We start from the raw sequence: 26995 nt of genomic DNA, 5'->3' as shown, positions 1-26995 counted from the left end.
TATACTACCAGTACATCAATCATTAGCCGACTATCAGGCCCTTCAGGCCCATTTGGGAATGAATTCTGTCTTATTCTGTTTATTTCACAGAGGAACAGTAACGCAAATTATGTAGCTCAAATACATTGTGTATTATCCCAACGCAACCACATATCTCAAGTCTCAATAAGGCTATAACTTCGAATGCCAAGCAATAATAATCAGCATTCAAGGTAAGCAATTGTCCTGTATGGTTTGCTGCCAGAACTCGTAATAAGTTTATATGGAAAATTCTGGTACATCACTCTTGTGACATGCTCTAACTTGATGTACGATGCGACCTCGCTTTAAATAATGTTATTACATGAGTACCTATAAATAGTAACAATTTTGTGCTAAACATTCTCCCATTATCGCATTGCGTCATGCATTATCACATAATCATAATAAGCCCCTGGGCCATTACCGATAATGGCCCTGGCGTTAGCACGGGAACTTAACGTCCGTAAACAGAAATGACGTCATTACGTTTCATGGAGGTAAAACAGCGAATAGTTTAGTTTTAAAATTATCTTGAGCGTAACGGCGTATATTCCTCGTGATATAATTTACTTTAAACCCTAAATTATGCTAATAACAACATAGTATAACTATCAAAGCATTTGATTTTATACAGTATATAGTCTCTTATACATATAATATAGAAAATAAAAAGTTGCAAATTATTATGCAAGTACATGCCCGTACCCATAAAAATTACACACTAAACCTTTCTTACTATATTATAGGTAAACATGTAATAAACAGGTAAATACATTGGAGCACGGTGCGTTTGAGTGACAATGGCCCTGGAAGAAGTTAATAGCCCGAGGGCTAAAGCCCGAGGATTATAATAACCTTGCCAGGGCATTATCATTCAAACTTACCGGTCTCCCATTTATTAACCTATACTTAATGTTCATTGATCGAAAACTTTCTTAATACATACACGGTAAAATTTCTTATTGGTTATGACTAAAATTCTGCATTGCAATAAGACATCCGTTAATTGTGGACTGTGGTAATTGGACATTACGTTTAATTGGTGTAAATCGAGGTTCATTTGAAAAATCTTAAAAGTATGTGCGTAAACAGTAGTCTGATCACGATAATAATACTTAGTATTCTTGATTTTTTTGTTTTACCGGTGCTGGAAAACTCCCATGTTTCTATGACATTTACATGTTAATACAATAAAGTCGTTTATCTTACTAACTGCAACAGAGACTGACTACACTGACCACCCCAATGTGTACGATAGCTCTCGTGCTTTAAATGAGGTGTAAAGAGCTACATCTCTGTAGACGGTTTATTCGGTAATTTATATGTTATTACATAAAACGATATAAAATCCTTGATAGTTGGTCTCTGTTCCTTATAGTATATTTCTCAATTTAAAATTTCTATATTTTGTGAAAAATAACACAAGGTAATATTCCAAATGATAAAATAAAACCGGAACTACAAATCCTTATTTCTTTCTTGTTTATGGACGTTTATTTACCGCGCTTTGTTTAATACGTTTATACAAGAAACAAATGCTATATAGAAAATCATCTGCTTGATTTTATTTCACTATTGTTTTGTTTTAATACCATTAACAAGAGAAAGATTCTATCACTGGGTGTAGCTGCGGATGGGAATATCCGGCAAACGGAGTAACTGTTTACTAACAGGCCTTTGCCCAGTAATTCTAAACAAAACACTAGAAACATACTGAACAGCGCTTGTTTTCCTTCTCAAGTGCAATAATTTCTATTAAATTTTCTTCTGCAGTCGCAAACGGAAAGATAGCTTTTATGCTTTTGAAATACGTATATCAATGACCTATGCATTATTTCACTGATATGAGGTTAAAGCAAGTGGAGCCACCGTAGCGTAGTGGTAGCGCGTCCGCCTTGAGATCGAAGGGTCCCGGGTTCGATTCCGACCACTGCCTTGGCGGTAGTGTCCTAAGGCAAGACACTTTAATTCCACATTGCCTCTCTCTCTCTGCTCTTAGAGGTTGGTTCCATCGGGAATGAGTCTCAAGAGCCATTAATATAAGTTGTAAGAACTTGTTTGACAATCGAGAATAAATAAATTAGTATAAACTAAAGCAAATGCCTCATCATTTTGAAAACTATCCCTATAATAGGGTGCCTTTTACATACGCCTAGCTCTGATGCAAAATACAAGATATTTACTAAGCAATACTCTGCATACTGCTTTCTATTATTGTTAAAATAATAGTTTTTCCATCCAGACGTGTATAGTAAATTGTATTTTGATCAATATTTATTCAACAATATAAACCAGCTGCCCTCGATGCTGAAAATTCCCATCTGTACCTACATCTATTGAAAAAAACTTCTAAAACCGTGAAAGTCTAAATCTGACACAGTGAGCATGTGATTTCTAAAGTTCAGCATCATTTAAGAAATAATTTATAGCAAAAGTGTGCTTTCACACTATTTATGCACGATGGGTGGTTATACGTCGGGCGTAATAATTTCACGAGGGCTCAGCCCGAGTGAAATTATTTGGACGACGTATTACCACCCGAGTGCATAAATAGTGTTTAAACACGCTTGTGCTATAAATTATTTCGATTCTAATATGCCCTTAATCTAAAACAGTAGACAAAATATAGCAGCGCTCTTTCTTGGTCGCAACAAAAACTTTGACGTCATCGCACGTTAACGTGACGTCATTCTATCGTGAGAGTGTTTTAACAGAGACAAGCATATTAGAATGGTATTTAGATTATTTTTAAAAATATCTGTTTCAGTTATTCAAAAATAAATTTTACTTTTTATGCACTGCTTGATAAAGCTTCAAAGAGTTTAGCATTCTTAAATTCATTTTCATCTGCTCAAAGCGAAACAGGTTGCATTTCCTTACATTGAACAGCGACTGGTGTTAGCTTGAAAGGTGAATACTTAGAGTGAATTCCCGCTGGGATTTTGAAGTTTTAGAGCATCATCACTGACGATATGTTTCTGTGACATTTACACGTCACTATAGTAAAGTCTTTTGTCTTATTTTACTAACTAGAGTATAATCTGACTTCACTGACGTATGTTTCTATGACATTTGCACATCGATACAGTAAAACCATTTGTCTAATTTTAGTAACTGCAGCCTATTCTGACGACACAGACGTATTTACTATTCTTACGTTATCATGTCACTGTATTAAAGCTGTTCGTCTCATTTTACTAACTAGAGTATATTCTAAGCTCACCGACGTATGTTTGTATGACATATGCAAGTCTCTGTAGCAAAGTCGTTTGTCTTCTTTTACTAATCTGGAGTATATTCTGACAACACAAAAGATTTTTTTCATGACAGTTACACGTCACTGTAGCAAAACAGTCTGCCTTTTAGACCATTTCCAAGCTTTTACGTTGTTTGTTTCTTATGCGTATACAAACAGCTAGCATATCTTTGTTTGAGTATTTTGCTTGTTTTTTTTTTTCATACCAACATGTAATCGAAAATTATCTCATTACACAACAAAGACGTATAGAATGATATATGACATTGAAATGATAATTAACGTTGATGTAGATAAAAGTTAGATATTGGTGTAAATGCAAGAAGAATGTAAATTTTCTGCATTATTTCAAAAGCGTTGCAACTATTTAATTCCGTCTGAACAATATGTTTGGTTATTTAAAAGAATATCTTGCAGAAGTCTTATGCCAAATAGTTTGTACCACTTGTCACTTTCAGAGTACTCACATTTTATAGATTGTTTAGAGTAATGCATTCCGCTTTAAGTACATTGTTCGTAATCAATGCTTTGTTTCCGAATGCAATCGGAGAGTTAGTCAGCCGGGCTGACATTTAAATTCTACCCAAATGATATAACCAAATATTTGCTTTATATGTTTAAAGCTATACGCCGACAGTTTGGGTAAATTCATTTCCACCAAGTCTGGCATAGAATGATATATGACATTGAAATGATAATTAACGTTGATGTAGATAAAAGTTAGATATTGGTGTAAATGCAAGAAGAATGTAAATTTTCTGCATTATTTCAAAAGCGTTGCAACTATTTAATTCCGTCTGAACAATATGTTTGGTTATTTAAAAGAATATCTTGCAGAAGTCTTATGCCAAATAGTTTGTACCACTTGTCACTTTCAGAGTACTCACATTTTATAGATTGTTTAGAGTAATGCATTCCGCTTTAAGTACATTGTTCGTAATCAATGCTTTGTTTCCGAATGCAATCGGAGAGTTAGTCAGCCGGGCTGACATTTAAATTCTAGGTGGAACTTTCAGCAGGCATACTACCAGTACGTTTGTGAATCGCTTCATGACTGGGGTTTTGTTCCGGAAACTTCTTTATGTTTTCGTCTATTGATTTTAATTCATTGTTTGCAAAGCTAGTCGTTGCACACGTAGTAAAAGCTCTGGTACCGATTCGATCTGATGTTGACATGTCTTGCCCTTCCACTCTATGCCATACCGCCTGAATCTTAAATAATAGATGTTAAAAGAGTTATCAAAATCACACATATGAGACAATCCACACTACATATTATGTAGAGAGTACTTAGCTTGACGAAGATACATTATTGAGCTGTTTACGTGTGTTACAACATTAAGTATAATTATACTATCTCCAGGCACGTAGTATGCGTTTTTTGTAACCTAAGTTTTATATCTGGATTACGTACTAGTACAGTTTGTGCTATGTTACCATTTTATATTCAACAAATGTTAACTAGTCTAAAGCCTAACAGTCAAAAATTCAAAAATAAAGCTAAAAATTGATGTCATATAAGGAAACACTTATTACATGGTTTGTCATTCAATAGTCGAAATTATTATTCGTCCTCGTTTCTTCTGATCTCTGACATTAGTTTCGACTACTGACTAGAAAACTGCTCAATAAATGTGTGATATTTAGATTATATAAGTATCAACTATCTTAAACCTTACCAAGAAAAGCTAAATATAAAGTAAAACCTTTATATAACAACACCACTGCGGGGCAAATACCTTTTCTTTCCCATTAAGCTTCTCAATTTCAATAGCCTTTGTACAATTTTTCAGTTGGGTAAGTGCAGCTTGCTTGTGTATCGCATAAAACTATGTTATATCGTAAAACTGATACTTGATGTAGATTTAATTAATTATATACAAAACATACTGTATAAAATATCCCAATCTTTACCTTTGGAAGAAATATCACCATCTGGGTCACTGTTGTGCCAATTATAAGACACCCAGATGTGATTCCATAGATCAAAACCTCTTCCTCTAACAGCAGGCTCAAGGTCAGTCCAACAGCACTCAGAATGACAACATTATACAGGCAAAGCCCTATTCGGTACGAGTCGTTTAATGCTTTAATTCTGACCTGTAAATTAAAAGCAATTAGCTAACTGATAGTTCATTAGTGGTATCATTACCTCCCGTCCATCCTACTGATTGAAATTCTATGTTGGCATAAAAATATTATGGGTCTGTAATTTACTTTTCCTTTATAAATGTTTTCTCTTAATTGCTATCTGGGATATCAAAGGTGTGAAAACGTGACTGTTTCGACTCTAATAAAACATTATCTTTATATTATTATTAATAGTATTATTATACCAGATTTATATAGCGCCCTTTTCATGATAAACACGTTCAAAGGCACTTTACATATAGCAAACGCATCCACACAGGGCGCGAAATTCATCCTCTACTAGTACAGACACAATCCAGTCTGACCAGAGGGACAGAGAGAGATAAAGCCCCCAGAACAAATAGAGAGAAATTCTTTTTAGATACCGGCCTGTCTGGCTATCTTAGCCTGTCTCTTTACGAATAGAAAGTCTGATTCTTTAACGTGCCATGTGTATAGTACCGACACACGCGAAGCTGTCTTTCCTAGGCCTCTTAGTTAAATTGGGAGACACTCAAGAGCATCTAACATTCGAACCCCGGACCTCTGGATTGACAGTCAAGCGTGTTACCACTAGACCACTGGCCCATCTATTATAATATTTTAATATACCAAAACTGAATTTTATGAATTCAATTATCTGATATCAAGGAAATTATAAATAAATAATTTCTATATAGGCTGAAAACAAATAGGGGCGGAGTTTTTTGGTTAATTTCAGCTACGCATGTAGAGACTTTTTTTAGAATGATATAAACTAAAATACAAACGTTTTTTTTTTTTTTGTAAAAATCTTCAATAACTGTTTTGTATGATACAAATTCAACAAGTATGAATAAAAAACGCAAATCCTCACTACTTATCCAGTTAATGTTTGAAGGTAAAGGAATGTTTTCAAACATTAAACTAAATAACAATATAATGTTCCCTACATTTATATAGTTAACACGAATCTGGTCGCGAACCTTATCAGGATTTCTCAAGGTGTTTGAAAATGCATTCTTACATTTCTGGTTTCCCATGCTAGAAAAGCACCAAATGTTAACAGTGCTCCTTCAATAATATATAACGTCCATCCAAATATTTCCGAATATGAACTGTCACAAACATTGACTAATGGTTGCACTTCAGTGCCGTCTGTTGTCGTGTACATCTGAAAGATGATCATAGAAAATTTACATAATTTATACTGTAATCACAAGACCATTAAAGACTCTACGGGATATATCATCGGCCGGCATGAAAACACCAAAGAATAATAGGGATAACGGTCGTTGACTGACAAACTAAGAAGAACAGCACAAAAGAATCTAGGGGATATAAGACCTCTGACCGCATGGAAACACTAAAGAATCTATCTAGGGGGTAGATACTTTTGACTGGTAAAGATACATCAGAGACTCTAGGTTTTAAATGCCATTGTCTGGCATAGAAACACTAAAGGATCTAGGGGATCAAGACCGTTGACGAAAATAGAAACGCTGAAGCCTTTAGGGGAAAAATAACGTTGACTGGCATAGAAGCTCTTAAAGGATATAAACCATTGACCGGCATAGTAACACAAAAGACTCTTGGAGAAACTGGCTTTAATAGACATAGAAACACTCAAGACTGTAGGGGGATAAAGGTCGTTTAGTGGCATAGAAATATCAATGATTGTCGAGGGATAATGATCGTTTACTAACATAAAATATTAATGATTGCAGGGGATAAAGGTTGTTTTCTAGCTTAGAAATACTAAAGACTGTAGGGGATAAAGGTAGCTGAATGGCATTGAAACGCGAAATACTGTAGGAGATAAAGGCCGTTTACTAGCATAGAAAAAATTAAACCTGAAAATAGATAAACCATTGACTGAATACTCATGGGATAAAAAACTTTGACTAAGGTCTGGTATTCCCATTTTAACTAACTGTGCACAAGCAGACATTATGACTGCATCTTATAATACATCACGCTATCTAGATGGTATTTTGAATAAAATACTGCTGCTTTATTTCTAGGTTTACATCTCTCTACTTATGACAATATTATAAATACCAAAGTATATGATTAGAGGGATGATTTAATTTCAGTATTGTAAATCTTCCCCAGCTGGACAGACAGAGATGTACCCAAGGCAACATCTTATGGGCAATTAATTCGGTTTGCAAGAGCGTGTAGTCATGTTGAGGAATCAGTATACTTCACAATCATATGCTTTTTCAGCAAGGCTATCGTTATTATAGATTACGCAAATAGTTTGCTAAAGTTTACTATCGTAATTCAGATTTGGTTTTACAACTGGATAGTAATATGAAGACATTTCTGCAAGAAGGTTAATCAAAAACTTCAAACCCCCGTTTTTATGTGGATGGAAACTTCGTAACTGTATTTGAGACACACCGCAAGTTTTTTGTTCAGCCCTTTTACAGTTGGACGCTATGCTTTAGTCCTCTTCGATTGTGTCTGACGGAACGGGCGGAGGACTCTATGATAGGTAGTTCTTAAATTCCATCAGGACCTTGCTGTATTGTAACATGAATGCTATAGAAAATGAGTATCACTTTGTACTTATATGTCCGCATTACCGAGAAATAAGAAATGCATGCCTTCCTAAATATTATTGTCATTGGCCTACATCACAGAAATTTAAAACACTATTAACTACTCAACAGTCAAGTGTTTTAAACAAACTAGCCAAGTTTTAGCAAACAAAAACGTGCTGCTTATACCGATTAATTGTATAGTTTACTGTGATTTATTACATATACTGTTCACTTTGTTTATACGTAACATACAACTTTATTTTGCTTGGCCTTGACCACAATTGTATTTGCGATGTGCTATATTTATATTTGTCCGATATACATGTATATATTTGACCTCTTTTCAATAACTAGTATTAATGGATCGCGATAATTTTATTTTAACGGTACTTGGTAAAATCCAAAAACAGGTAAAGCAGGTGTATTTTCCGATAAGTGGTGTTCATTTGTATATTGTAGTATTCTTTACCCTAGACCCGATGCGTCATTCCATAACATTTTTGTAGTCAAGTGGATAGTGTGTTGGATCTCTATTCTTTTTATGTTTGTATGGTGTAGGTTCGAGTCCTTCTTTTTAAAAATGATTTTACTAATTCTATTTTTGCAGGTCTTTTTTATATCATCTTTTGTAGTTTTGCTTTCATTTTTGCAAGAGTTTTCTCTATTCATTTTACAATGTTAATAGATTTAATATCGATTCTAATATGAGATCCCCTGAAAAATATTAATATGTACTTAATGTAAGTGCACAAGAAATCATGATACAACTAGTTTTACCTGCATTCTTCTCCAGGTAAAAACATGTTAAAAAAATTAAAAAAAGTAGCTCGTCCCGTATTCGAACCAGCACCGTAAGCTTACAAATCATACTTGTTAACCACTAGACCACGCCGCTATTTACATCGGTTTTGCGATATAAGATATTTGTCATGTAATGTTTCCACCTGATTCCCTATTTCATTATTATGGGTTGATCCGGTATTAGTAAATAAAGGCCATAGTTATCGCGTTTTGTTAATAATCCGTCATTCATGATCCAATCTAAATTTAGCCGTAAGCAGATAAGGTTGTGTGCGTACGAATTCATGGGTACCGTTTAAAGTTATCGTTGTATAGTGTTGAAAATCATTATGTTTCATCATTCATTGTATATTGTCCATACTCTTCTCATGTTTCTTTGTCGCCGCTTATGTATGCATAGGCGAAGAACTGTATATGTTCATATGCCTAATAAAACATTGAATTGAACTGAATAGCTATTTTCGATTGCTGTCGCCTGGCCTGTGTTGTCTGGCCCTTAAGAGTGTTTCCAGTGTTGCCTGTCTTCTGCAAAGGCACTGACTGAGTACATGCGTTTTTGGTTCTGAAGGATTGCTTTTAACATAAATTTACAGGAATATTTTTGTGTTTTACATAAAATGTCTTCTGTTGCCATTGTGTTAGGGAATTACCTGGCGGGGATAACTTTTATATTACTGTCATGTGACTTTGGAAGTGTGGTTAAGCGCACCATAAACCGGTTTAGACTGACTAGTGATATTTTTCTCTTGTACATGATTGTGAAACATATGACATGTAATATCATGAGTTTTACAAAGTACCCAAAGAAAGTCACCAACTAACCTACCGATTTGCTTTTCTCGAATTGATGACGTCATATCCTTTTTACGTCATTATAGACACATTTCACGCACGTACCGGTACCGGATAGCAGTTAATTGGGAGCACAAGTCAGGCTAATTTTATATATATAATTGCAATTTTATTTGTATTTTACAAGGCTCTTATATCAACTTACAACCTTAAGAAAACAAAGCATTTTTAAGAGTTCTCTATATACTTATTTCATTATTCGTGTGCTTCTTCTTTCTTTCACGAACACATAGGATAAACCTTGACGGGCGAATCGAGCACGACTTTACACTGTGCTGAATGCCGAACATTCATGCACATATCTTACAGCAGATTTTTCTACAGGTTTTATGCAGAACATGTTAAAGAACGTTTCTGTTCAAGAGATAAATAATTTACCTACAGCAAGTAAAAATATTTCATTCCTTTCTTATATAATGAACTTCGATTATCTTTTCGTTACTTGCTACTTTTTGTGAAATAGATATCCGTTGAGTTCATTTAAAGGTTCTGCTAAATATGTTCTCAGAGAAAGGCAGAAAATCTCAGTTTAAATCATAAAGTAATAAGTATAAGTTGTTATTGGTCAAATGCTGTCATTGAAAGCCGGCTTTTGATTGGTTGAAAAAAGTGAAGGGAAACAACATTCAATGAGACATAAGCTGATTAGTTATTAACATGTAGCCTTAAATCATGCAAGTATCTTTGAAATCTTGGAATGTAATGCTTTCGGTTTTATAGCTGCCTGGCTTTTGATTCTTAAATTTGCAATTTAGATAAAGTACTAGTGGGAATTCAATTACAAAATTCCATGCACAAATGAGGGTAGTTCTCTTTCAATGGAAATAGAAAAGATGGATCGGTTATGCCCATGTATAATTAGTACTTTTATGTCTGAAAGGCAAGTTTACAGGGAAAGTGGCACCTCATGGGTCAACAAAAGTTTTGAGGGAGTCCTACAGAGTCATTTCTTACAATGTACGCCTATGGAAAAATCAATAGCAGAATCTGACTTTTTTAGAACTGTTTATATATATTATATTCAATCACCATTGAAGGTTAAGACTTGTATAGAAATTAAGTTTAGTTCTGCTATTCAAGTTTTTTCTCTGGCTTTATATGGCGTCTATGAAAATAGCAAAGGAGGCTCGAATGATCGCAACACGTAGTTTGTGAAAGTGGCCGATGTTGTCCGCAAACTTTCAAGTTGTTATAAAATATATATATAACATTTGCTCAGTTCGCAGATCAAATCGTAGGCAGCAGCTGGAGGCAGAAGATCCAGAAAATAAATAATTAATTATTAGTTCAATTGGAAATTCCTGGGATTTGAAATGTTAAATTAGCGACAATGGTTCCCCCGGAAAAAAGTGGCGTATGCTCTAAGTTGAGCGGTTCGCTTAAACTAATATTTTTCGGGTCGCAGGTTCCTGACCGGACCGGTTAATATTTGAGTGTGAACTAACAAGTCCAGTCTGGAATCTGCGACTCGAAAAACACTATTAGTTTCTAAGAATTCCTCAACCCTCTTCTGTTTTCCATAAACATAAAATTTTGCTACAATTCCACCTCTACTGCGTTAAAACTGCATTGTTTCAAATATAATGCAGTAATGCAAGATCAAGGAAAGTCAATAATAATTTACATAAAATCTTGAAAAAAAGATTAGATTACAAATAAAGGGGAAGTAAATAGATTTACAGTTTGAAATTTCATTCTCCAAAATACATACGGCTAAACTTTTCAAGGACATTTAGAGAAATTAAGAAAATGCTTCGACCTTTAGAATAATGTATAGATTATATCTGTATTTTGCAAAACAAAGCTGCACATCATACGACGGATTAGGTGGATCAAAGTCAAGCTCTTGACGTAATTAATAGTTTCATTTCATTTCAATCTGATATTACGTCCAAAATAGCTATGTCTGGAAACCAGATTAATCATTAGTGATTTCCAGCCTAACATTATTGTATGCTAAAGAATATATGAAACGCGTAAAATCTTTTAATTTCCTGCAGGTAATAATCATAATAATAATTAATGATATTAATCTTGTTAACAAATAGGTGCTTTTAGCTTATTCTGCATAAAAATCTGTAGAAAAAAAACAGCCATTAGGCATGAACATGCATACGACATTAATACAGTGTAATGTCGTGCTCGATTGGTCCATCAAAGAGTGTTCATAACTAACAGGCAATTAGATAAGACACAGATTTTTCCTACGAAGACGTGTATTTAAACGTTGGTCAATTAATAATAGTTCTTTATAAGAATACAAATTCAATGCACTATGAATTTCCTTGAGACCTTGTTCTTCCCAATATTCTGAAACCTGCACACGGCATGCTGGTGCCGACATCGAACATTTGGCAATGTTTTCGTCCCATAGAGTGAGTAAAGATATCATTGTATCGAACTTGTAGCATGAGTTGGTAAATTTGCCATATCCAATTCCAAATCCGGTGAAAAAGAAATAGGCGTTTCGTAACTCTGGTGAAAGGAAGTTGACATATGTTTAGAAAAATATCTTTTTTTTTATGTTTTAAAGGATTTTTATATCTGTAACAGGGGTAATATGTGGACATTCTGAAACGATGACCTTTCAATCCCACATTTTGTTTAGTATTAGGCACGCTTCATGCTTTTTTTATAGTTTCTTCTAAGAGCTAGGGTTGGGTAAAGTGTATAGGGTAGTAACATGACATGCGACATGAAAAACTTATGGCAGTAGTGTTCAATGTCATTATTTGTGTAGTGGCAATTATATTCAGCACAAAGTTTAACTTAAGTCTTGGATTCACCTAAAATAGCGACAAAAACTTTTTTTACGTTTATTTCTGCTTTATAGATCAAAGAAACGATAAGTGAAGAACCTCTTCAAACATTTATCATTTTGTAGTATACAAAGACTGGTGAAAGAAATTGAATGTACAATGTCGGACTGAGAGGCCATTAAATTGATATTTCCGCAAATTACGCATTTACAATAAAAGAAATTTTAAACAAGAAAACAAAGATAATTTTTGAACCGGCAAGACAATTTTCAGAAATAAACATGATCATACCTCTTTAGTTAGAATTTTTATCTCTTTTTCATGAGGTCCAACGAGTTCCCAAATTATCACAACCACTAGGACAACAACAACCAGGCCGATGATAATCGCGTAAAGTTGCCTGTCTTTAATGCTCTGTGGAGGAAATAAAGTAACCGTTTATATTATTATCATTCTGCATAAGTGCTTTATGTGAATCAAGATGGTATTCCAGCATAAAAATTGAAGAAAGAACAAAAGTCAATAAATAATAATGACTTAGAATTAAAAATGTTTAACTAACTTTTATCACATACGTTCATTTTTAAGATTTACTCTGTTTCGAATTTAAAAAAAGAATAAAAAAAACTTACAAGTTTAAGCAATTTTCGGTTAGTAAATATTCGATACACTCTCCAGGTCTTGGAAAATAATGCACCAAAGGTTATTGTAAATCCTAGAGAAAAGCTTAGTACTCTTGCCTGAAATTGAAAATATGTTTCGGACTCAAATCATGTGCTGCGATTTATATTGGAACCATAAAGGGAGCATCCATTTTGAAAATGACATTTGTAATTTGTAATTAATTGTTTGTTCAACGAATGTAAATACTATATGCAAAATCGTTTGTCATCCAAAAAAGTGTAAACGCAGCACTGCCGTGTCTACCTCCAGTCGTTGATTTGGTGGAACACCATGATTTAGTTTGATATTAGAATACATTTGGACAGCAACACATATCGTTATCTTTTATAGAATACAATATATACAAATAGATTCAGCGTTTGTGCTTGCAATCTGATAACCTGAACTATATTGTGATATATAGTGATGGAGCAGAGTTATATGTTATATTCCATGTAATAGAAATAAAGTAAATTGCTTATTTTCAAAGGTACCAAATGTTAAAGATGTCCGAGATATATATATGACATGTGTTATTTTGAATGCATGCTCTACAATATAGCCAATATTACATGAGATACTGTTTAAATCTCTATGAATTATAGACCAGCAACAAACAGATGCTATACTAGTATGACTATATTTCTATGACCACATTTTAGATATTTTATAGCATTTCAATAAAATGAAAACCATATATACGCAGTTAGTATTACATGTCTCCTTACAACTGTCTTCTTACTAAATATAAAACAATATATGATGTTATATTACATAAAAAGATCTGTTTTGGAAAACAACACGAATACAACTGAGACTTTGTACCACATTTCATCAACAGCATGGAACTACATTTTGAAATACCTCATATGTAACACACAGAGTAGTCACTTCCTATTTGTGTAAACAGTCCTACAAACAATCTTATTTGTGTAAACAGTCCTACAAACAATCCTATTTGTGTAAACAGTCCTACAAACAAGTGAAGTCAGTAAGATACATAACTTCCTAATATACAAATTTTAAAATATAGCTTAATGCTTAATGCTTTATTGATATATTAATACATGTACAGGCTCTTTTTAATAAAAAAGTATTACGTTATTGTTATGTATGTGTATGTAAGCTTAAAACTTTGTATTGTTTAGAATGGCTGCCATACATCGATATAAAATTTGTCTACTATTACCTTACAAATGATATCATTTGGCGCAATGGTTTTAAAGAAGACAGTACAATAGCACAACATACATCCTAGCAGCAAAACGTTATTTATGTTCGATGATGACATCTTCACATAACTGAAAATAAATGCATTATTATTATTATTATTATTATTATTACTAATATACCAGATTAATATCATAGTTTTTCTATCATAACACTCAAAAGTGTTCAATAAACAAGATCAACTGAGAATGTGACAGATTAATTTAAAAATAAAGTAACAAATATTATATAGTATACATAAATTTAACCAGCCTTTTCGTTTTTTTCTGGTTATTACATATCTAATATTATAATTTGATTCATTTGTAATGAAAAAACAATACATTGTTGTTTTTATACAATATTTTATTCAATTAGCAATTGTATGTAACGTCAATCTGCTTGAATGCGATATGTCGTTTGATTAAGGGAAAACATAGTGACTGTCATGATGTTATTTAATTAAGTTCCAATTCTTCATAAAATTTGAAAAAGATGTAGACAGACCGGACAAAATTAATGTACCAGTTTTTGCAGAGCTCTAGGTAGTTTGGATCAATACAAGATTTTTGGCTGTAAAGGCCAAGGTCACAGCTCTTTGAAATTCTAATTTTAGAACATTCAAAATGGCTGCCATTAAAAAAACGCTATTTTAAATAATAGTTCGTTTCTTATCTTATTCTTGATACATATCACTGAATGAGCTGATATCTGGGGTCAAGTGATGCATTTGTATACAGTGGTGTCAATTTTCACATCAGTCAGTCTGCACATCCGTCCGTTCGTACGTCAAAATATGCCTTCTTTTTTAAACAACATACTTGTCCATATAACTTTAGATGAACCCCATAGTGTCAGCTTTACTTTTAAATTAATTCTGCATTGATGTAGAGGAAGAGAATATGTCTGACCATTTGTTAGGGACGTATATTATTTTTGTATCGTCTGTCTGTCTGTCGCAAATATCATATGTCTCAGAACAGCTTTCTGTTCATTTTTGACATTCCTTTTTATTCTATAAATTGTTCAATGCCTATTTCTACTTGAATGTAATATTCATGTGCAACTGTGATATAAAGTAACGAATTGTTTTGACTGCTTAAAGGGCAATAATGACTTTGTTTATAATGTGGCTGCTGCATTTGTTGTAATGAACATAAAGTATGTATATCACTTCCCGTTAAATCTTATTTTCAATAATTAATTGATAACATATTTTTTAAAGGTTTAAATATTTGATTCGCATTGTAAAAATATTACTGAATAATTTTTGTTTACCCTTTATGGTTCTGATCGAATCAATTCATATGCAGTGATGAAATAAGTGCTTTTCCAACCATGTAATAATGCCTTTTCTCTTTGCGAAGAGTAAATGCTTCATCGGTTTTAATATTAAATCGAAAGCCTTATTGAATTTTAAACAAGAAAAGTTGACATAAACAGACATGATAAATATGCTGTTGGTATATACTTTAGGCATGTTGAAAACAATTTTTAATCCCCCGCCACAAGTGGTGGTAGGGGGGTTATAGGAATGGTCTCTGTGCGTCCTTCCGCCCTTCTGTCCTTCCGTCCTTCCATAACATTTTGTGTCCGCTCTGTATCTCCTAAACCCCTTGAAGGATTTTCATGAAACTTGGGTCAAACGATCACCTTATCAAGAAGATGTGCAGAACCCATGAGTCAGCCATGTCGGTTCAAGGTCAAGGTCACAACTCAATGTCAAACGTTTGAGCTTTCCATTTCGTGTCCGCTCTGTATCTCATAAACCCCTTGTAAGATAATCATGAAACTTGAATCAAATGATCACCTCATCAAGACAATGTGCAGAACCCATGAGTCAACCATGTCGGTTCAAGGTCAAGGTCACAACTTAGAGTCAAATGTTTGAGCCTTCCAGTTTGTGTTTATTCTGTATCTTAAACCTCTTGAAGGATAATTATGAAACTTGGATTAAATGATCACCTCACCAAGACGATGTGCAGAACTCATGAGTCAGCCATGTCGCCTCAAGGTCAAGGTCACAACTCAAGGTCAAAGGTTTGAGCCTTCCAAGGTTTGAGCCTTCCATTTTGTGTTCATTCTGTATCTCCTAAACCCCTTGAAGGATTTACATTTAACTTGGGTCTAATGATCACCTCATCAAGAACTCATGAGTCAGCCACGTCAACTCAAGGTCAAGGTCACAATTCAAGGTCAAAGGTTTGAGCTCTATATCTCCTAAACCCCTTTTAGGATTTTAATGAAACTTGGGTCAAATGATCACCTCGTCTGGACGATTTGCAGAATTCATGAGTCAGCCATGTCAGTTCAAGGTCAAGGTCACAGCTCAAGGTCAAAGGTTTACCCTTTCACTATCCATACCAGTGGCGGGGGATTTAGCTGTCTTTCAGACTGCCTTGTAAGGATGGTTGTGGCGAACATTTCCTTAACCTCTATTGAAAATCACGCGTGATACCAATTTCTTAATGTCTTGTATAGAAGCACCAGTTGCATTGACTGCTTTTCTATATTATCTAAAAATACGTCTTCTGACCGCAAGTTTTCAACGGTGTGATTGCCATTCTAATCTATGTGTCCACGGGTCTTTTGCATATCAGGGGATATGTTAGGGAGTAAGCTAAAGGGTTAGGTCATTTTTAGCATTAGTTATTGCAAAATATTATATTGATCAGTATAATGTTTTATGTATTTTATATGTTGAGAAAGAATATTATGATTACAAACGAATTATACATACATAAATCATTAAGTACGTATATATCTGTAATAAATCAACTAATTGCACGTACAACTTTCCTTTGAAAGCAATTATGCGTTTTTCATGATAACCATATCCGCTATTCCAGCAACATAAATAATATATATGGGAACTTTTAATGATAAATGTTTGAGTGTCAGCAATCTATGTCTCCTTTTGGCTTTTAATGATCATACTGAAGAGAAGTGTGCGTAAAATACGAGGTTTCTTTCAATCGAAATAAATAAGAAGGATCTCAATTAAAACAACAAAATGCATACATCAATTCCACTCCTCTTACCTATAACGAGTGACTTATCACAACAAAATATTCAAACACAAGAAGGCTCTGACTTGATATATGACCAGGATAAACATGAATTAAAGTATCACATCAGAAAACTTATTTATTGATTTGACCAGGAAATATGTCCTGGTTGGTCATAGCTTTCAGTTGCAACTAAAATAAAACTTGTTTAGAGGTAACTAGTTGTTCGTGCAAAAGATAAAATGAACGTGTACGTAATTGTGATATAATTATTATGTAACATCTTAAACAATAAATTATATCAAGAAACCAGGAAATAAAGACATAATTATTAAGTAGAACAGTTAAACTTTTCATTACAACAACACTTTTTAGGAAATATAGTTATAATTGATACTTATAACTATATCGAGATAAAACTATTTTGATGCTATGTTTTTTCAGTTGTTTTTGTTCCATTCATATCATCAAAATTACAAGGCTTACTACAAAACTTTTCAAGTCGACATATGACCTATAATTGTGTTAAAACGACGCTAAAACTAACAGAACTAGAACTGTCACAGGAGTGACTTATACCCCCCACCATACGGTTGTCACAGAAGATTGGTAACCATAAAAAAATTTAAAAATACTTAGAATAATATAAAACATAAAAAAACTTATTACTTTAAGAAAAATTTGACTCGTCTTTGGAGTACTTCATCTTGGGCTTCCACGGCACATATAAGTAAAACTAGTATATGTGCCCAGGATGAGGGATAAGGTAAATATAAAAAATCTCTAAAATTAGAGATACACTAAAAATGAATACAAAAAAATGTCTTACCGACACATGTTACCGTGGAAAAATGTCTTTACATTTTACCTAGGACTAATATTTAAAAAAAGTTAAAAATCTAAAAATAGAATTTCTAGAAATGGACTAATTCTTGGAATTTAAGGGGAAGTAACTCAGTACAAAAATTAAAAAAGGTTACTTCCCTTTGGCTCTAAGCCAATCAGAATGATATAAAGTGAAAATGCATCAAAATTAACCTTAAATTCTAAGTAAAAGGGGGCATAATTCATGAAAAATTGGTGTCAGAGCCATGCATCTTGTGTCATATGATGTGGGTGATAAGATGGAACATCTATTTGAAGTTTGAATTAATTTTATTTAGTAATAACTGAGACATAGTGAAAATGCAACAAAATTAACCTTAAATTCTAAGTAAAAGGGGGCATAATTAATGAAAAATTGGTGACAGAGTTATGCATCTTGTGTCAAATGATGCGGGTGATAAGGTGGAACAACTATTTTAAGTTTGAATCAAATCCATTTAGTAATAACTGAGATATAGTGAAAATGCATCAGAATTAACATCAGATTCTAAGTAAAATGGGGCATAATTCATGAAAAGTTGGTGTCAGATCAATGCGCCTTGTGTCACATGATGTGGGTGATAAGGTGCAACATCTATTGATCGCGGCCGGGGAGGCCGCAATCATATTGAATAGGTTAAGTATATGCGCGCTGGGGAAAATATTTCATGATGGACCTGTGAATTCTTTACTTATGGGTGAAACAGGTCTCATAAGCGTAAATACGACAAGCTTCTACTGATTATAAAACATACCGTACGATTCGTTGTGAATTAACTGTTGTTGTACTTTTAGTAGTTCAACCGCCACCCTTGTTTAAGAGCAACATTTCATCCTCAAGTAATAAGTAAATAGACTCTCCCAGTTTAATCAATAACCCACAATTGACCGACCCCTCTGGTACAGTATCTATACGCATAATCTAACTCTATACATAGAGCGCCTACTTCACCCGATTTATCGGGCTTTATCGTATGTTTAACATGGGATTTTTGAACCGTCCAAAGATGTTGGAAATGTTTGTCTCATTGTTTATTTTTTTTAATTTAAATGTTACTGCTTTCATTGTCTACCACTTTATTTCCACCCTTGCCTGAAAAAACAGTAATGAGTTTGTTCACTGTTCAGACAATTGTGCTCTGTTGAAATTTAACCGAACACAAGTTTACCTGCATAAACAGAAAGCATGATATGTCACCATGCGCGGATCCAGAGTGAGGGGGGGGGGGACTGGGGCTCCGGACCCCGTCTGGAAAATCTTAAAGAAAGGAAAGAAGACAAGAAGGAAAGAAATGTTTTTCGAAAAAGGCAACATTAGGACTGCATGTAAAGTATATGCGGCTGCTACTACATACGACCCCGACATAATTCATATTATTTATCTAAAAGAAACTAAGAATTTTACCTTCAAGAAAGCTTGATTTTATCATTTTCCCAAATTTAACAGGTTAGTCCATAAAACTGTCCCAGAATGCAAAAAATGAAATGCTAAATTTCAAAATTTCCAGGGTAGGGGGGTGGGCATGAGATCGGACCCCCTCTGAGAAAAATTGGTTGTGTCCGTGCATGGTCACTATACCTGTCCAGTACTGGACATTATGGTAAACGCTTCTTTCCTGCACAAATGACAATTTCGCAACTTCTGTCCGGTTTGTACAAATTTCTGGCCGCGATAAACCATTTGACTTGTTTTAAGTTTGAATCAAATCCATTCAGTAATAACTGAGATAATAGATTTCGCGACGGGACGCAACGGGGCAAAACTGCCTCCTATATACACCCCCGCAAACATGTTTGGTGGGGTATAAAAAGAACAAGGCTTATTATTATGATACAAGTATACGATTTAAGGATGAATACCCGTAATAGGCCTCAATTTCACCTAATTGTACATACAACTTGATCATGTAAGATTGAAAATGTCAAACGACAAAAATAAGATGCATATTGACAAGTTATATAGAGACAGAAGTTCTCAAAAATTTCCTTTAGATTACCTCCCCTGATAATTTTGGTTTTTCATGAGTTATCTCCCCTGAAAACTAGAAACAAATTAATTTCTCCTTTTCCCTACGGGGAACTTTAGATTTCTTTTTGATATTTGTATTAGAACCATATAATACAGCTTTCTACCGCAAAATTTTCTCGAAACTCAAGCTCAGATTCTCATAATCAAAGAAATTATATATTTCCCATAGGCATCAATGTTAACTTCAATACCGATTATCTCCCCCAAAAATGATAAACTTCGATAAATCTCTCGGTGAAACGTCTTTAATTTTGAATGTCTTTAAAGTGACCAAATTTCATTTAAATATTACCATCCAGTCACAAGATATGAAATATGGCTATTACACCATGTTATCCTTAAATAGAAAAGAACCGTTAACCATTTGATCTGTACAACAAAAAATGGAACCGGCATGACTGACTGTTGCGTTCCGTATGTGGTCTCTTTACGACTAAATATTTTTGCAAGTTTTTTCTTAATCCTTATAGGGGTTAAGACTATAAAGTGTTGGCATGATTTTGCAACAGATGGGCAGACAGACGGACGGACGACCGGAACAAAAACAACATATCTCCTATAAACATTTATTCAGACAGATTCATCTCCTCTAGGTAAATAAAGGATTAAGATCAAGCAACACATTACGGGCTCAAGATGTATGTACGTAAAAGTGTATTGTCTAAAACAATGAAGACAATTTTGACATACATACAGACGGATGGACAGACAGACCGACAAGTGACCTAACTTTAGGAAAATCCATTCTTTGACCGTAGAAGTAAACATGAATCAATTTACACATAAACATACATGTATATCAAGAATGATATAAAAACAAAGTTTTACAAAAACAGCTATTTGCTTAAATGGCGGCCATTTTGAATGTTCTTAAAAAGAATTCCAAATAACTGCGACCTCGGCCTTTACAGCCAAAAGTCTTATATTGTCCCATACTACCGGTGTACAAAATTTGGTTCTTTTGTCCAGTCTGTCTAATTCTTTCGAAACTGGCACTCTACTAATTGCTAAGTTGTATGGCTAATATATACACGAAAAACCTGGGATAAGTGGCAAATTATATGCTTTTTTGGGTCAGCACTTAAAATCATATTTTAGAAAAACAGATTCGTAAGGAAAATTTGAAATGTGAGTAATGTATGATACATAGACGGGCACCAAATAAACCATTGGGATTATACAGATGTTGTAATACACGCTTTATCATGTTTTAACGCTATCCTAGGGTAGAACCTGTTAAAAGTTAAAAATACTTGTCATATCGATAGGCGTCTGGCTAAATGTTCATTAAACACGTTGACGTCATTTCCTTTTCAATAATGCGTTATAGGGACTGCCATTTCCTTTTCAATAATGCGTTATAGTTTTGTCATGGATATTCAAAAAGATAATTATGTCAAAGCTTGTGAGCGTGAAAAGCTCTCTGTTAACACACGTTTACAATCCTGTTTAAACATTCTCTGATAATGATAAAAACAGTAGTTTTATGCCAGAATCAAGTTTATAAGAAAAAACTAACGAATTGCTAACATATAAATCCTGCACGATAACTCAAACGATAACATGTTTGACAATTATAATTTTTCGTTTCAATATCCCGGCACAACCTGTTTTCGACCGCCTAACAACATTTTCCGACCGCATTTGTAATAACCTGATTGGCATCTGTCTTTATTGACATAATCATTCTTATCAAACATTATGTCAAACAAATCAATTAAAGATAAAACTCTTACCTTCTGTTATTTGTTTTCTTTCATCGAAAATAAAGTTGACCAAATTTTCTGCTGACTTGGATGTATACCACCAGATTTTGACCACAATAGAGTAGCTTCCCTTTACTACAGTTCACAGCAAAATTTCGAGCACTACTTAAAGTTTTTAAAGGGTAAATAGTAGTAAATTTAACAAACTGTCAAACTGAACTGTTTTTATGAATTAACGGCAGTAAAAACGTATTTACAGGGAAGTTTTTCTGTATTTCAAGTTACATCTGAAGGGATCTTGAGTTGCAAGGAGGACAGATAAATGTGTCTCCCATTCTCAGAACCCTCACTCGACTGCAGAATGCCAGATGAACCCAACCTCCACAAGTGTCACATTGGCCCCATTTCACCATAATAATATATGGCCTTTTACTCATATCTGGACTGAACATTTTGCAAACAATCAACTGTCAGTAATATCTTTTTGAGTTAAAACAGTTCTCTTTTGGTTTTGTTACAACACCTGATCCACTAGGTTTAGCTGAAACATCTGAAGTACTAGGCAGGGGGTCACTTTCTCTTGTACCTTTACCTTGGGAGCATATTTTTCATTATGAGACTTGATTTGTTCTATAACAGCATCTTCAGTGACTGCTTTTCCACCAACTACTCTGCTTAAAGTATTTCTTTTTCAGTAGCCTTCTGTACATTCTGCAAGGTTTTCCACCTATCTCCTGCAGAAAGTTTCCTGCAATGTCAACGTCAGAACTAGATGCAGACTTATCGTTAGACTCTGAGTCTCTACTAAATGAAGTTCCTGGGGCAACTTGACAATCGGAAACTGAATGGGAATATACCACATTTCTTAAATGCTGACTGAATGTTATGTGGTGATAATGTGGATGAATATACCTTGCAAGCAATTCTACATACATCATACTGGTTACACAACACCCATCAGATTCCTACATGTAATTATCACATGCAGAATTCCATGCCATTTCAAAGGGCCCGAAACAACTTACATCCAGGGGCTGCAAAATATGGCTACAACAATACAATATTTTCAGATTTTGCCCATTCTATCAAACTGAGGGAAACGTGACTTCTGTGTTCATCATAAAGGACTAACACTGGTTCTTCAGGTGATCTAAGTGGCAAGTATTTCAGCAAGTGCTCATGCATATACATGGCAAATATTTCACTGTTGGACCATTCTGTGGATGAAACAGTTCCAGAGGTTCCAGGTGTAGCACCATCCAAGAGTTAATCAATCGTTCTAGCGCCAGGAAAAATATAAAATGGTGGGATCTGCTGTCCTATGGCACTGACACAGCCAATCACAGTGATTGTCTGAGACCTTCCTGATGTTACAGCCTGTGCTTCTGAATGTTTCCAAGATATTACTTTGGGTGGCTTATATTCTGTATTGAGTCCCTTTTCATCCATATTGTATTATCAACATTCTCTCTTGTTGCACCTTTTGCCGTAGCAATATCAAGGTTTCTGGTACGTTTGGCTTTAAGATTTGGCATCTTTCAAGAATCTTCTAAAGCCATCGGTCTGTAAGAGGTGATCCTTATCTCTTAAACTAAGGTTAATGGTATAATATAAGGCATAGATTTATTTGTCTTGTCTACTGTAGCCGTAACCGACTTCTCCCATGGTTTCAATGTGTCTAGCAAGAAAGGTCTCTTGATCAATTGTGAACAAAGGGGTAGGTCCAGACTTTATAGCATCAACACTAATTTTGCCACGTAATCTGTCAATTTAAGGGGTGTTTGGTATGACATAAGTCAATGATGATTTCCTGATAGTCATTCCACCATCTTTAACAGCACTATACGCTCTGGTCAAATCCTTGGGGTTGTATCCCCTGTAAGTACCCCTGGATGACAGCATCTCCTGTAAATAAATGAAATAGCATATCCTTAACACCTGAAGATTAAAATCCAATTAAGTGATAAAGACATTTGTGTAACAATATTTTTGGAGTGTACTGTACTTATGGAATGATATGGTATAGGTTTTTGGGCCCTGGAATATGCATACAGCAAACGAAATAAAAACAATCAAATTTTTCCTCCATTTTTTGTAACAAAGTCAGTTCATTTATAGAGAATTTAGGGAATTAATGAAACACACAGAATGGATATGTCATAAAAAAGTAAGTTTTTATACCTTTCTAATCTCCATTTTGTATCAGCTTACATCATTTGACAATTCTGCATCCACGGTAAACAAACACACGCGCTCGCACCGGATGTTTTGATCTCGCGGCCTAGTTTTAGATATTTTACGGGGTCGGTCGAAAATATGTGGTGGTCGAAAACAGGCTGTACTGGGACACAGAAATTTATTTTTTATAACATTACAGTATGCGCTTAACTTCTATCATGGACAACCTTTTTGAGTTAAACGATGCATGAGAATCATAACAAGCAAACAAAAATATAAACATGCTGTCGTTTAAATTATCGGGCGGGAGTAGTAATTTTGACAACGATGCCCGTTGCAGCTCCCTTCTCACTGTTTGCTTTGAAAACGACATGAAACTAAACGAAAATAATTTAAACGAACTACATGTATATCCTTATTGAACGGAACTGAAAGACGTAACTTATTGCAAATATGGCCGTTGCATGTTAATCTTTTCTATTTGCATGTCGTTAGAAATTACTTTGAAGCAAGCTCGTGCTGTTTATAAAATCAATACGACCAATTACAACAAATTTCTTAACACAGATAGCAAATACTAGATGCCATCTCCTTTAAAATGTTAAGAATTTTCCATTGAATTCTGACCTGAATATTTAGTTGAATATTTTGTTTTAAAAGAAGCTTTTCATGAAGTTGTGTATGAGTATTGGAAGCAAAACATAAGATCAATTTAAAATAGATTAGGTAAACAAACCGTCAAATACAAACATTCATTTTATTCAATAATGAAATGAAATATGAACTAATATTTTGTTTGACCGCAGTAACATTGACCTACCTGTTATTTCTGTAAACGATATTGAACACTAGAAAGAAAATTGACAGAATTATCCCTAGAGCAGCAAATGTCAACATCAATGCACTGAGGGAAACTGGAACTTTTAATTCCTCGTATACAATATATGCAGAATCTCTTGGTATCATACCACCTGCAGAATAGACATATACAGTAATTTAGTAAATAGTTTCAGTTTGGCATATCGTAGAAATTCTTGGCGAAATCTCAATACATTTCTTGATGGTTAAAGTGAACACATCTGAAAAACGTTTTCATGTCTGAAACCTCCAGAGCTACATTAAAACATCTCCTGACCACTTGTTCATGTTTTATCAAGCTCCATTTTTGTATATAAGCCCGCTACTATTATTTATGATGAGCCTAGAGTGCATTTGTATAAAGTCCTTGAGACGACATACAAAACTTAAACTTAGTGGTGGCATGCGAAGAGACTTTGCTATATCGTGTGTACAGTATAGCTATTTCGTGTGTGTAGGACATGGAATTATGTATTTTCATGGTCTTCCCTTGAAAATTTCTCTTTGGCTGGCGCAAAACGATCTGATTTAATTCGCAGATTTGATTACAAGAGACACCTCGAACATAACTCGCTGGCGTCGGCTTTTCCTGCCATTTGCAAGTTGGTACATATAAGTTACAACTTTTGCCAGAATTAAATATTGCAGTCCAAAATACCTTTCCATATAAGGGCTCCCTCGATCCACTCAAAATATTTTGGATCCTTGTCTTGTCTGTACAATGCAATTCTTTTTCTTGCACCATCTAATGTAAGAAATTATAAAGTTGCATATATCAATACTTATCAATCAGGGTTATTATTCATGAATAAAACTTGTAGATAAAATATCGATACTTGTATATGAGTCTGTGACCCTTATGCTTATGAGAGAGCACATATTGACTGATATTTGACCTACTGAAATTTAGGTTGAAATTCATGGAAAATTCAATCGTTTGTTCATAAAATAATCAGTTAACATCATTTTGTTATATTACTTCAGTATTGGTGTTAGCTTTGAGTATCTAAGGTGTTTATTGAGAAAAGTTGTGCAAATTTCAGCGGCCAATAAACTGGCGTACAAAAATCTATATTGATGTGAAATTTCACATCTATACCTAAGACTTCTAGAAGTCCTATAGCACATAAAACTATGTAGGAATTTTAGTTGATTTTTCTCTGTAGTTCACATAATTATTTACGTTTCTTGCTTTAATGGTTTGGTAAGATCAATTGCTTATTTCAAGTCGTCGTTACTTCAGGAGTGACGCACAGGAAAGAACTTTGGTACCATCGGCGGTCTGCAAATTTTCTTATGGCAGCTTAACAAGAAATGATTTGTCTCATTGCGAGTATCAAACATAGGGCAATAAGACATAAACAATTCATAGGTCAGAAGTCATAACCATTCTATAACTGAATTCTATTGAACCTTAAGAAGTCACATAAATCTTAACGAATTATACATACCTTGGATACGTTCTACTTTCACTAGTCTGTCAGGATCAGCCCCTGTAGAGAAAACCACACGACCGGAAACTCCCGTCAAAGACGTTTGTGTCATGCACGAGAAAATCAAGTCATTTATGTCCGAGTCCAAATATGTGAACATATCTAGTGTTTTAGGGTGACCTGCAAAATGCATGAGCAGTAACAAATACTATGTTCTATCAAAAGAGAACATTGCTTGACATTATTTGTTTAAACCGTCTGCAAATAAATGCAAATAAAATGTTTACAAATACCTTCGGAGGAGTTATGAGAAAACAGAATTATTATGGAAGAATCAACAAATTGTTACCTGTTTTAAAGACGTAAGCACTCTTCAATATAACGCTATTGCCATACATTAGTTCTCATTGATGTGATTGTTCGTAGAAATGAGTCTAACCTGTATATTTTTCGAAAAGCCGTACCTCCATATGTGCAGCATGGTATGAACATGTCTATATTTCTAACACAGCGTGTCTTGAAGTTTTGGACGTGTTCATTTAATTGACAATAATTGCTTTGTAACAGGACTGAAATTTGTTTGTTATTTCTTTTTACTATTTTTGTAGATTGTGAAAACACGTTCTGCAACGTATATTAATCACTCCCACAAGAGAGAACAACCTTAAAGCAGCATGTCTCTAGATCGTTCGACAACAAA

At 34.2% G+C, this 26995-nt stretch overlaps 1 protein-coding gene across 1 annotated transcript; it reads right to left on the bottom strand.

Moving 5' to 3' along the window:
- Positions 1-1571: 1571 nt before the first annotated feature.
- Positions 1572-26548, bottom strand: LOC123532628 (gamma-aminobutyric acid type B receptor subunit 2-like). Its single transcript, XM_045314102.2, has 9 exons — positions 26314-26548; positions 25521-25607; positions 24825-24975; positions 14200-14311; positions 12980-13087; positions 12639-12761; positions 6414-6560; positions 5192-5377; positions 1572-4489 (listed from the first exon to the last, which is right to left on the bottom strand). Exons 1-9 carry the CDS (start codon positions 26486-26488, stop codon positions 4277-4279), a joined length of 1302 nt encoding a protein of 433 aa, XP_045170037.2. The 5' UTR covers positions 26489-26548; the 3' UTR covers positions 1572-4276.
- Positions 26549-26995: the final 447 nt, after the last annotated feature.

The sequence above is a fragment of the Mercenaria mercenaria genome, chromosome 11 (assembly GCF_021730395.1).
Source record: "Mercenaria mercenaria strain notata chromosome 11, MADL_Memer_1, whole genome shotgun sequence".
NCBI classification, from domain to species: domain Eukaryota; kingdom Metazoa; phylum Mollusca; class Bivalvia; order Venerida; family Veneridae; genus Mercenaria; species Mercenaria mercenaria.
This window is presented reverse-complemented; position numbering and strand designations above follow the sequence as displayed.